At 36.8% G+C, this 13,446-nt stretch overlaps 1 protein-coding gene across 4 annotated transcripts in view; it reads right to left on the reverse strand.

Annotated features, from left to right (window-relative positions):
* sash1b (SAM and SH3 domain containing 1b) overlaps positions 1-13,446 on the reverse strand; it is a 73,507-nt gene that overhangs the window by 16,512 nt on the left and 43,549 nt on the right. For 2 of the 4 annotated variants that reach the window (XM_026230094.1, XM_026230097.1), the window contains exons 2-5: positions 3,105-3,233; positions 2,428-2,475; positions 2,232-2,281; positions 513-550 (exon numbers count right to left, since the gene is read on the reverse strand). In XM_026230094.1, the coding sequence (XP_026085879.1) occupies positions 513-550; positions 2,232-2,281; positions 2,428-2,475; positions 3,105-3,233 (265 nt within the window). Of the gene's footprint in view, positions 1-512; positions 551-2,231; positions 2,282-2,427; positions 2,476-3,104; positions 3,234-4,306; positions 4,723-9,467; positions 9,622-13,446 lie in introns of those variants that run through there. The other 2 variants (XM_026230096.1, XM_026230095.1) reach the window with 2 other exon arrangements.

The following is a 13,446-nucleotide window of genomic DNA, read 5'->3' on the forward strand; positions in this document are numbered from 1 at the left end:
CGAAATAGTAATCGTGTGCATGTTTTAGTACATCAAGGGCAGGAATTAGTCAAATGTGTGTATAAATTAGCAATTCAAAAGATAATAATAATTATTATTTATTTTTTTGCCCGTCATGTGCGGGGCTCCATAGTAATGTAATTGAAAAACAATTATTTAGATCAAATATTGAAGGAAAAACAGTGTTGAAGTTTCTCAGATTTGGAAAACTTTTAATAAATAATAAGGTGTGTCTAAAATCGTCACCGACAGAAAATTTCACTACAATTTTTGACCAGTGAATTACACTACCATAACTTGATTCGATTTTCTAAATAACTTTGTTATATAAAATAAAGAATACTGTTTAACCAATAACAATTTTATTATTAAACGTTGATTAGAAAAATGTACATTCACTCATGACTTTTGCAGGCCCTTTTAAAATTCCCTGATACTCCCACTGACTGTGTGAACCCTGGTTTTTACTTGAGTTCATACAACAATCAAACAAACAGACACACAATACTAACCAGATCCGTCTTCAGAGCTGGATTTGTTCATTGATTGCCTGCAAGCAAAAGTACAAACATGAATGAACTCCAGCAAACACATCTCCATCAAAGCATCATCACACTGTGCCTCATCTCACCTGCTCTCCCACATTATTTTCTTCCTTTTCAGCATCTATCCACTGATTTCTAGTTATATGTCTCTGTACTAACTAGTGTGCATGCTTTCTGTCAGAGCACATACAGACACATGCTGCTGTCGGCTGCCACACTTCAACAATGAAAGCTTTTTCACTCAACGGAGGGGTTTTACAGCAACAGAGCAATCACATGGCTCATGAATTCCTCTCCCTCTCTCTTTATTTGTCTTTCTCTCAGCTGATGTTAGCATGTACCTGAGTGCTCTGAAGCTATGCAAACGTTTAGCCGTATGAGGGCAGATATATGTAGAAACTGCAAGCAAACATGTCTTAACCCTGCATGGCCAGTACAACCATTAATAGCAATGATGTTACAAATAAACATTGATATTAAAATAGCTCCTTTAGCAAGTAATATTGTTTAGTAGAAAAGGAAATATAGTTAGAATAGTTACAGTTAAGTAATATAGAATTCATCTACATTGCCTATTATAAAAAAAAGATTAGATAGTATGAGTATGTACTACTGCTTAAAAGTTTGGGATCATTATTATTTTTGTATGTTTTTGTTCTTATGCGCACAAAGGATGCATTTAAAAAGAAATCAAATCAAAAACATTATGAAATATTATTACAATTTAATAGAACTGTTTTGTATTTGAATAGATTTTAGAAAGTAATTTATTTCTGTGACACAAAGCTGAATTTTCAGCAGCATTCCTCCAGTCTTCAATGTCACATGATCCTTCAGAAATCATTCTAATATGCTGATTGGCTGCTCAAGAAACATTAATATTATTATCAATGTGGAAAACAGTTGTGCTGTTAAATATTTTTCTGGAAAACAATAATGTTTTCTTGGTTTTTAAAGAAGTTCAAAAGAACAGCATTTATTTGAAGTAGAACTCCTTTGGGTTTGTATTTACTGTCACTTTTGATCAATTGAATACAGCCTTGCTTCAAACAAGTATTCATTTCTTTAAAATGCTTTTTTATTTTATTCTAATTATCCTTAATAATATTTTAAACTATTGAAAATAGGTGTCTTTTTCTAAATGCAGTAAACCCAAAGAGACATTACAGTGACTTTAGATTTTTTTTTTTATCACAATTGCCATCCTTTAACTATGGTTAAAATCACTGTATGTGGTCTTTTGTCGCTTATTGATTTATTTCACAGTAGCTTTGACTGTGGCTTAGCAAGAATCAGTTTTATAATAAGTTTTCCTTCATCAATGAAGTCGAAACTGTGATTAATAAAACAAAAATAACTAAATTGACTCATGCATTAACTGTATTAACATGCTGATGGTGGGGATTCAGATTATATCTCATCCAGTGCACAATGGAAGGAAGGAAAAAGAGAAATGAAGAATAAAGAGGTCAACAGGAAATGCATGCATCATGTCCAATGTCCCGAGACCGGATGTAAGTCTGTCATGTCTCATTTATGTTCGTCCAGGAACTCTAAATATCAAATTTCTCGTTGTCAGACCAGCTCTAACAGAATCTTAGAAAGTCCCTTAATCATGTTCTTGGAACAAGCACAGTTTGCAAAGACTGGATGAGAAATGCTAACAATGCAACAACACACACGTACCTCCTCTCGACCTCAGGTGTGGACACGGCACTAGACAGACCCAGCGACTCCTGGGAGGAAAAATTAAGACATTTTAGACTCTTAACAACAAATACAGACTGAGATAGTGTAAAGATGACACTATTAGTGTCTTTCCCATAAAAGCACAACTTCCTGGACGGGTCATTCCCTCCACTGACCGTGATTCATTACCCACCTGGATTTCCAACCGCAGCTGAAGGGATGTTGTTGATTCAGCCTTTCCCTGAGAAACAAAGTCATGACGCGATTTAAACAAAGCCCTCAATGACAAACTACTCATTCCTTATTCTCTGATAACCCTTATCTAGTCAAACTAAATGACACATCTAACCATCATGTTCATTGTGATGCAATATTTCACAGAGGAAATATTTGAAGAGACTTTTGAAATGCTAGACTTTTTTTGTAAAATGTAACACTTTTATTCAGCATTCATTTTGATACAGTGATGCATTCATTTATGATGTCACAAAACATTCTGATTTCAAATAAAAGCTGTTATTTTGAACATTCTATTCATTAAAAAAGGTTTCCACAAAAACATGAATCACACTGATTTCAGAATTTATAATAATAAGTGTTTCTTGAGCAGCAAATCAGCATATTATATATGAAATAATGATTTCTGAAAGATCATCATGGGACACTGAAGATGTAAGCAATGGTGAAGATTCAAAGGAATAAATTACATTTTAAAATATATTTCAATAAAACCCCCTAATTTATATGTATTTGTATTTTGGTGAGCAGAAGAGACATCTTTCAAAAACATTAAAAAACCTTACTAACCTCAACAGTAGTGAAAAATATATATGCAAAAAATGCTTAAATAGTCTTTTGTAATTATTTTACCGTCTCTGCTTCTTGAGTGACTCTGCGTTTGCGTAACTCCTCCATTCGGTCACACACTTCGCTGTAGGACGTGCTGTAATACTCTGAATACTCTTGGACCAGATCCTCAATGTTACCCAGAGAGCCATCCTACAACACACACAAACAATAAAACCATTATCTGCAGCCTGAAAACAGCAGAGCCTCGTTCATCTTGCAGAATTGTGATGTATTTCCAGTTCTCAGACTAAGCAACAGTCAAAAGAGCAGGTTTGGGTCTTTGAAAGCTGCTTCAGATACACTCTGAGCCTTATCAACTTCAGTGCAGGTGGTTATGGTGTGTGTTAGTGTATTCCCGGTCAGAAGAGATCAGCTTTCCCTCAGCATGTCTTCCTGGTATTGTATGACACACAGAGACTTGACCTCTCTCGTTTACTCACTAGAGACCCAGAGGGCAAAGCATCATCTCAAGATTTGTAAACTCAAATAATTTTTATCACACAGAAGTTTTAGTCAACTATGTCACCCATATATGCATGGCACATTATATACTTTGCTGGCGATGAGGGTTGGAATGCAGGAAGAATGTCTTTTAAAGCAAACAAATAAATATTGATCATTTTAACTACATTAAATGATGTGACAAGGTTAAATAATTGTCTGTTCTTCTAGTACAAAAACCCTCGCTTGAACTCAGTTGAAATGCTGGTAAAATGTCCCATGCCACTGAAAAACACACTTGACATTAAAACAATGACATTTAAAAGGCTACAGGGTCTTATTTTTACATTATTCAAGTGAATGTCATCAAATATCAAGTATCACATCCCAAGGCTTGATATTTAATAACAACAATATCAAATGTGACATTAAACTCAAAGTAAATCCATCTGCTTTCACTAAATATTGTTTAAAGATAACAGAAATGCTGAAAATGTAGGATGCATGCTAAAGAGAAATTAAATAGATATAAGCTATAAATAGACACTAAACATCCACATAATAATACTAATAATCACAAAAATAATAATAATAATAATAGAAATATCAACAATAATAAAAAAATCATCAACATTAAAAAATAAAATAAAATAAATAGATAAATAATAATAATAATAAAAAAAAAATAATAATAATAAAAAAAAAAAAAAAAAATTTTTTAAATTAAATTAAAATAAAACCCCTTTCCGGAAGACACTGGAAATAAAAATTCACAAACTTACCAAGATATTCATCAGGTCTGCCCATACATGCGAAAAACTGTCTGATGTGCTCAAGTCCCCACAAATGTCTTGATCAGTATTTGCTTCATTATCCATGGTCAAAATTATAATATACTGCTCCAAATCTAAAACTGAGATTTACAGGCACAACCTCACAGACAGCGAGAGCCAAATGCTCTTCATCCTGTCTTCAGATGCTAAAAACATAACTGAAATATACAGCAGTCAATGAAACGGATTAAAAACCGAACAGAGCTGAGAAGAGAGAATGACTTCTTGAGTCCTGGCTTTTAATTTTCTCCTGTATGAGTGCAGAAGCCCCAGAACGATTCCGGGATCCCAGTCAGTCTGAATCTGAGCGCACCTGCGCGTTGATGACTGATGTTCACAGACACTGAGCAGCTTATCGAGGCTGATTAATATTCACAGACTGAGCTGCGCTGTGCTGGAGGAAGTGACACTTCCAAAGACTGCCTTGGCTCAGATTTACACACATCAATGAGCCTCAGAGACGGCCATTCAACAGCCAGACCGCCTCGGAGGACATCAACAAGGAGCGTCATTATAAAAACAAACACAACAACCAAAATAAGACCAGATCAGATGAGTTTAGACTGATATACAGGTCTATATGATATGTATAAAGTCGTTAATTATCACTGCTTGCAGCATCAGTAGTAACGAGTTATTTGACAAACGGCTTACAGTCGCTTTATTCATGCAGTTTGTTGAAAAGATGTATGCAGTTACTACTTTACGTGACCAGACTTTTGATTTTCACTTGATTTTAACCACTTTGCATAGTTTTTTTATTACTATATTTTCCTTTATTCATTTAATTTCACTCAATTAAGTCATTTTGTAGTATGTTTTTGTCATTTTCATTAGTTTTTTTGTTAAATGTCTATATACTTAAGATTTATTTCATTTTTAGTTTTAGTTATTTAGTCCTTCAAGTTCAATTAAAATGAAAATGGAATGTTTGCCTTGGCAACTAGTAACAAAATAATTTTTAAAATATTGTATTTTAGTTGATGTTTATTTTATAAAATTGGATCCTCTGCAGTGAATGGGTGCCGTCATGTTTATAAGAAACAAATCGCTCAATTAAGACTAATTTGCAATAATGCTTCCTCCACTTTAAAGTCCATCTCTTGTTGTCATCAAAATCCACCAACATATTTGTTTAAGACTGTCTTGGCATGTATGGTGCTTGATCTGTGCAGAAAGATGAGGTTTTCACTTGAGAAAGCAATGTTATGGATAGAGGATTCATATTTGAAGTTAAAACCATCTTAATAATGGATTTCTTTCTTACAAAAATGCAGCTTTTCACTTCACAAGACATTAACTGAAGGACTTGAGTGATGTGGATTACTTGTGGATAATTGAGATAAGCTGTTTGGACTCTCATTCTGACGGCACCCATTCACTGCAGAGTAAAAAAAAAAAAAAAAAAAAAAAAACTTTTCATGTTCTGAAGAAATATTAATTTAATATAAATTTTAGTGGAAAGGAAAATTTGAATTTTTAAGAACTTGCTAAACATGAACAAGCCCCAAAGAAACATGTCTAATAAAGTCAAATGAATCATGAACTAGTCATGTGTTCAGCACTATTCAGATGGTTTAACACACTCATTCTGCTCAGTTACAGTCATACTAAATACTTTCTATATTCTCACAGACACAATCTAAAAGTAGAGTGAGCACTGTGAAACTCTGACCCTCTGTTTGTATTTCTTTTCCCACAGTCCTCAGGAAACGATTGAAAAAACATTGGAGATCTCTTTTCAAATAATCAGGCATGTACTGGGTTAAAAAGCTAAACTGCAATTTGCTAAAAATGGCTCAAACGCTTTAAGAAAATGCTGTAATTTAATATCGACGAATGCAGAGGAGATCTGAGGCACAAAATAGATTGTTATACTCGTGAGATGAAATGAGACGCTTCCTTCATCGAGCTCAAAACATGCACATTCCTCCAGCGCGAGAGGCACAGAGGTCTCGTGGTCGCGCTCTCTGTGACTGGCTCGACTGTCCTCGAAGACAGAACCATTCATTTGTTAAGTTACATGCCCTCCAGGCAATGCTGCGCGAAATCTGGCCACTTTTCATCAGTTAGGAAAGCCAGCGATGCTGAAGAGAAAAGGCTGATCTGAGCTGCCAGACACAGCCAGTCTGTGATAAACACTTCATTATGATCCAATCACATGATCTGCCCGCTGTCTCCTGTGTGCAGCCCTTTCACTGCAAGCAAAGAGCCATTAAAAAGAGCTATGAAGTATTCATGCACTAAAGACACATGCATGTGTGCATGAATTGATCGTAACAGCATAATGGAAATCACTTCTAAACTGTCAGAGAGAACTCTCACAAAGTTTATGATTGAACATTACATGAATGCAAATCTGAAAGTAAAATCACCGGCTAGTGCAATTCATTAATTCAAACCTTACTTCAAACATCTCAACCCACCAGCGGGACATGAGCGTGACATTTCAGTTAACGGGGTTTTAAATGAGGTACAATGTCACAGCACTCTGGACAGAAGGAGAGCGTGTGAGCGGCTCGAGGGTCTCAGCATGTGTCGGGATGATGCTCATTTATCTTCGACTGCACCTCCTCATTAACCAGGGACCCTGTGCTTGATGAACGGGATGACTGGGAATATCACACCAGCCATAATGACTCTAATTCCCCGGGTTATCTGACAGCAGGGCTGGAAGAGTAGCCCAGGGTCACGCCACATTGACCTCAATTAGTTTTCAACAGCTCCTGGGAGACGATACCTCTGAGGGGAATGTGGCTGTCGCATTAATTACATATCATACCAAACTCAGACTTCAGCTACATGAGGATGGCTATTTTAAGCCAAGACAACCCAGGTGAATAGAGTAAAAAAAAAAAAAAAAACGGTTATCACCATACAGTACTTTCCCAGTTGACTGATTAAATTAACAATTGCAACAACAACAAAAAATATTGATTTACAAGTTTTCTGAAGTGCTATGTTTAAATCTACAAATTAAGCATTATCTAATCAAATATGCACTTATTTGTAAATATATTCAGAACAAAAATGTGAAGAGAGGATAAGGCCAGGTTCAGTGGATATTGTTGATTATAGCTGTCAACAGTGAGAAAAAATACATTTTCTCCATTTTTTTTTAATGAATAAAACGTTTAATGAAATTAGGTGAAAGAAACATAATTAAAACTCTTTGTAAAAACCTTCAGAATACATGTATAAAACTGTCAAGTTTGTTGCAAGTGCTGCTGTATACTGTATATTTCAGTTATTTTAATAGTTTAAAAGCAATAAAATGTGTATTTTGGATGTCTATTTTCCATTATAGTCTAAAGAACATGCTATGAAGAATTAAATAACCCACAATCTAGTGCATGAAAAAAAAATGTTTTGTCTGAAGCACAAGGGAATACATTCAAGGTTTCTAAACCGGACTTTTAATCTAAACTGGACTAATGCCATCACAATGATAGACTGATTTTAACACAGAGCTTTGCAGGTGCTAGGACATCACCGTTTCTTATTAAGACTTATTTTGTCCTGGTTTATTGTCAAATGAGGGATGAATTTCACAGACGCACACAGAAGTCATATCTGTAGACCAGAATTTCACATAGACTCAAATGTGGAGTTTAGCAAGCACAAAGAACAAAGAACAAAGAACACCCCACAACCACAGGACACCCAAGCTTGCCAGCAACTTCTGCAAGTATAATTTTCTTTAAGAAAATGTTCAAAATCTATCTGCAAATATTTCTGTCACAAATTCTTTTAAAGCGCATTCTTTTCCTGCTCCAGAGATCCTGATATACACAAAAGGGTCTCGTCACCCAAATATCAATTTAAATGCTTTAACCACATCAGTCCCTAACCTACATCTGCACACACACATGCTCCATACAGCAGGCGGGACACGTTCTGGCACCGGGAAACAGGAAATGACACAAGCAGGATACATTTCAGCTGCATCACTGTCACTGAGTAGCCCCCGCACAAATGATGACCAAAAGATGACTATGTTCTGCAGCTGGAGACCTTTGTGAGCGTATGAGGAACGCGTGGTTTGCTCTTGTTCTGCCTGTGGGATCCGTGAACGTGCTTCTTTAATCAAGTACATATGCTCTGATCTCTTCCTGTCTTTAGTTCAGTGCATATCCCTCATTTCATCATGTGAAATATTCATTAACTCCTTTGTGCTTGTGCTTTTCATTATTATAGTGGATTCTAAAATGCGCACAAATACATGAATTAAAGGCAACACAACAAATAGATTTTTTTTTTTTTTATCAAATGGATGAAATGAAAGATGCAGAATTTTTTCACTTCATTTCATCATGTTCAAACAGACATTTCAGAAAGTTTGTCATGAGAGAATTGAACAAATCAAGTGTTGATTTGGGAAGGTCAATGGCCAAACTTTTTATTTTTAGTACAAAAAGCTTTTCTTTTGTGATCTTGTCTTACAAGTTGGAAGTGGACAAGGTATGTGGAGTTTAGGATCTGAGCAAGAACAACCGAATGAATGACATCTCCTAAATCATAATCAAAGCCAGACGAGCTTGAACTTCTAGATTAAACAAAGCAGAACGGGGCTAGTTGTCACATGGGATGCTCTCAGAAAGTCTATTTGAAATGTTATAAATGTTTCAGTGTTGAAGATAAACAGATGCAAGAAGGAAAAGATCACTGAAAAATATTCAGTATCCAAAGAAAAGAGACCAATGGGAATTAAGTATCCATCTACATGTGAGAAAGAAGACCAATAGGAATTCTGTATGCTAATACCGAACACTCCAATGCAATTTAATAGGAGGTTTTCAAACTTTCATTTTAAACTTCTTATAAAAATACCCACCTCCGTAAAACAAAACGCAATCTTAAACCTAAATCATCTATAAAATCATCTATAAATGCCATTAAAGAGCTTATAGGCAGAAAAATATTTAGTTAATAAATGTTAAAGATTTAAAACAAACTAACCTGAAAGCTTGAGCAGCATTAATGAAGAGATCTTAAAAAGCTTTGACAACACATTCAGATTCACACATTCAGGTCTGTTAACTCATTTAAAGCAAGCATGACAGTTCAGCTGGAGAACAAAGCCAAACACCCATTGAAAAGTCACACTCACCACTGTTTTCGAGTCGAACATGTGGCTCCTCAGTCCTCAACATGCTTGTCTGAAGCTCCGTTAGACTGCGGAAACTTTCCCTGGACACTCAGAGAACAATACACGCTGCTCTGACCCCCACACATCCATCACACAGACAGCCAGCAAGCGGTGAGAGAAATGACATGAAATATACAGCAGGGTGGAGCTCTCTCTCTCTCTCTCTCTCTCTCTCTCTCTCTCTCTCCAGCTGTGGGACAGTCAGAGCAGATACTGCCACCACAGTTGAATAAACTCCCTCCTATGTGCTTTTAAAACTTACATCTGTGAGGCTGATGGGGAAGAAGCAGATAAGATTACCCTGACAAAAGCACATTATCATCAGCATGGGTAAAAAGATACATCCCACGTGCTGCTGACGGGAGGAAATCTTATTAAGGAGGAGACAGAAAAACACTTTTTTGTGTGTGCAATTAAACTGATGAGTGACAGACAATAGGGTGAATCTCACAAATAAAAGTCAGGTTCATACATCAAGCTCACAGAACTCATCTGAACAAGCAGAGCTGTAAACACCAGCAGATGGCAGCAGACAGCAAGACTTTCATCTCACTGTGAATCAGAAGAGGTTTGACTGCTGGACTGACATCAGTGTTCAGCTTTATTACCTCACACACTATATAACCTCTGAAAACCTGTACAAAAAACACCATTGCCATGGTACAGCTGCTACTTTATTAGCAATGTCATGTACAGTAGTAGAAAAACATCCTATAGACTTAAACCGAAGGAGAGGATATTCGTATTAACAGTAGCAACCAATACTAGTAAATCCTTCAAAGCAAATCTTGAAATAAATCAATGAAGTAAAACTCACATGGTCTGTTCGTAAACAGCAACACTGTTAAATGGCTTCAGTGATTTATAATGAGCATGATCCAGTTGTGTTGTAACATGCCGTTGTCTCTCAAACACTCACAGACACTACATTCACCAACTCACATTCATTTCCACAACACTATCGATCTCTGAGCTTGTTAGAGGAAGTGGCTGTGAGTCTGTTTGTGGTTCTGGACATCATTAGATCCGTGGCAGATGGCCGGTCGGGATCTGCATCGCGACTGTGTGTATTTGTGGACAGCCAGGCACATGCCAGAGGGCACAGCGATTGCAGTGCCAGAAAGGGCATTTTTTTGCGCACCAGTGCACCGACAGAGAAACTGAACCTGTCTGTCTGCGTCTCCTCTCTGGATCTCACATCTCACTGGCTGTCTGAACTCACTCTATACTGCACTCTAGACAACTAAGAAATAAATACACTCCTGATTTTCCACGCAGACATAACCTAATGTTCACCAGTCAGACCATTTGTGGATATTAAGCCGTAAAAACTGGTTTGCAGCATTTACAACTTTTTTGGCACAAGAAACCTCATCTAACATTATAAGTGGAGAATCCAAGAATCTAGCCTCTTTAGTTAGAGTTAAAGAATCACACAGCTCTCGTAACAGAGCGGTTCACATCAGGGCTTGACTTTCTGTTTGTTGTTTGTTCCGTCCAGTCACGCGAGACTCATGCCCATAACAACTATCACTCAAAATCTAGCGTAATGCTACCAGACACTGGATATCTGGCTCTCTTGGGGTCGTACCCGCCCCATGTTGGTCATGTTGTGTGATTGTGAACTCCGCATGACCCTCTGTGTCTGAACAGCCAAAAGCACATCCAGCAGACTGCAGCTGTGCACAGAAAATTCATTCTTCATTCAGCTTATTTATTTAGTTTTGCATTACGTGGCTTTAATTCTGCCCTCTTAAAAAATCAAGGCTGATTCAGAGGTTTGACAGATGTTTTGACGTTCCAGCATCTCACAATTATACCAATCAAAATGTCTGTGCCAATTACATACACTAATTATAATTTATGAACCCATTTTGTGAATGCACTGCATTTTACGAATGCATCTCCGTGTTATTTTGTTGCTGATTATGGTTTAAAGCAAATCACTCACCATATAAATATCAGCAATACAAGTGATGCAGCATCTGCACCCCATTTTACTTTAATAATGTGACATATTTAAAACGGGATATTGAATAGTGATTCCCCATAAACATTAAAGGAATAGTTCACCCAAAAATAGCTGTAAATATACTTTATGGGAACTGATTTGGAGAAATTTAGCATTACATCACCAGTGGATCTTTTGCAGTGAATGGGTGCCGTGAAAATGAGAGTCCGAACAGCTGATAAAAACATTACAATAATCCACAAGTTATCCACACCACTCCAGTCCGTCAGTTAACATCTTGTGAAGCCAAAAGCTGCATGTTCGTGAGAAACAATTCCAAAAGTTGAGGAAAAGTTATTCCAAAATAGGAGTCCACAATCCAGATTATTTTCCTTCAAGTGAAAATAGTCCATCTCCTGTTGTCATCACACATCAAAGTCCACCAACATATTAATATAGAGCTGTTTTGTCTCGTGAATGGTGTTTGATCTGTACATATTTCTTTCCTGATTCAGATAAGAAGACTGTTAAACTGAAGGAAGCAATATTATGAATAGATGACTCATATTCTTTTAGCCAAAAGCAATGGTTTGTGATTGAATGCTACATTTCTTTAAATCTATTTCCATAAAGAAACAAACTCATCTTGGACATATTAGATGGCCTGAGAATGAGTACAATTTCAGTAAGTTTTCAGTTTTGGGTGTACTGTTAAATAACTGCGGTAACTTTCAGAAAGCATCACCTAAAACAATGACAGCAAAGTCAATATGGAGGCAGAGAATTGAAAACAACCTTTTTGTCCCTTTAGAATAACATCAATCATGCACAACAGAATCAGAAACTTACATTAAGAACATAACATAATTTCACATTGACATTAATAGTAACAAATGAAAGAAGCATTAACCTCCCAGCGGACAGATCTTAAGCCGATTCTTAAGCTCTGTGTTTAAGACACTGCATCTGTTTTGACCGTGACGACCTCCCGGTTAGCAGTGTGGTGTCTGTGTGGCCTGTCTAACGAGGACAGACAGCTAAGTGAATTTTGACAGGTCTCTGGAGACACAGGGTTAAACAGACGTGTCTCTTTGTAGTCAGCTCTCAGTCACCCATGATATCCTGTCATATGATAAACCCAAACGCTGACACGTGCTGCCAAACAAAACCACTTGAACCATCTCCCATAATACTATGCTTGTGTTTACATATGGAATTAAATCCATCAAATATAATGCAATATGGTCATTAAACCTGAAAAGAATATGAATATATTGGAGCAATATCAAGCAGGCTACTACAAAGATAGACAACTACATTTATACTAGAGGTTGCCAGGGTATCACTATGTAATTGCTAAGGTGTTCAGAGTGGATTTTACTATTACTTAATAGTTGTTAGGGTTTTCAGAATGTTTATGTGGTTTCTAGCGTTTTCAGAACGTTTATGCGGTTTCTAGGGTTTTCAGAACGTTTATGCGGTTTCTAGGGTTTTCAGAACGTTTATGCGGTTTCTAGGGTGTTTCAGAACGTTTATGCGGTTTCTAGGGGTTTTCAGACCGTTTATGCGGTTTCTAGGGGTTTTCAGACGTTTATGCGGTTTCTAGGGGTTTTCAGAACGTTTATGCGGTTTCTAGGGTTTTCAGAACGTTTATGCGGTTTCTAGGGTGTTTCAGAACGTTTATGCGGTTTCTAGGGGTTTTCAGACCGTTTATGCGGTTTCTAGGGGTTTTCAGACGTTTATGCGGTTTCTAGGGGTTTTCAGAACGTTTATGCGGTTTCTAGCGTTTTCAGAACGTTTATGCGGTTTCTAGGGTTTTCAGAACGTTTATGCGGTTTCTAGGGTGTTTCAGAACGTTTATGCGGTTTCTAGGGTGTTTCAGAACGTTTATGCGGTTTCTAGGGGTTTTCAGAACGTTTATGCGGTTTCTAGGGGTTTTCAGACGTTTATGCGGTTTCTAGGGGTTTTCAGAACGTTTATGCGGTTTCT

This window comes from Carassius auratus, chromosome 42 (genome assembly GCF_003368295.1).
Source record: "Carassius auratus strain Wakin chromosome 42, ASM336829v1, whole genome shotgun sequence".
Lineage (NCBI taxonomy): Eukaryota > Metazoa > Chordata > Actinopteri > Cypriniformes > Cyprinidae > Carassius > Carassius auratus.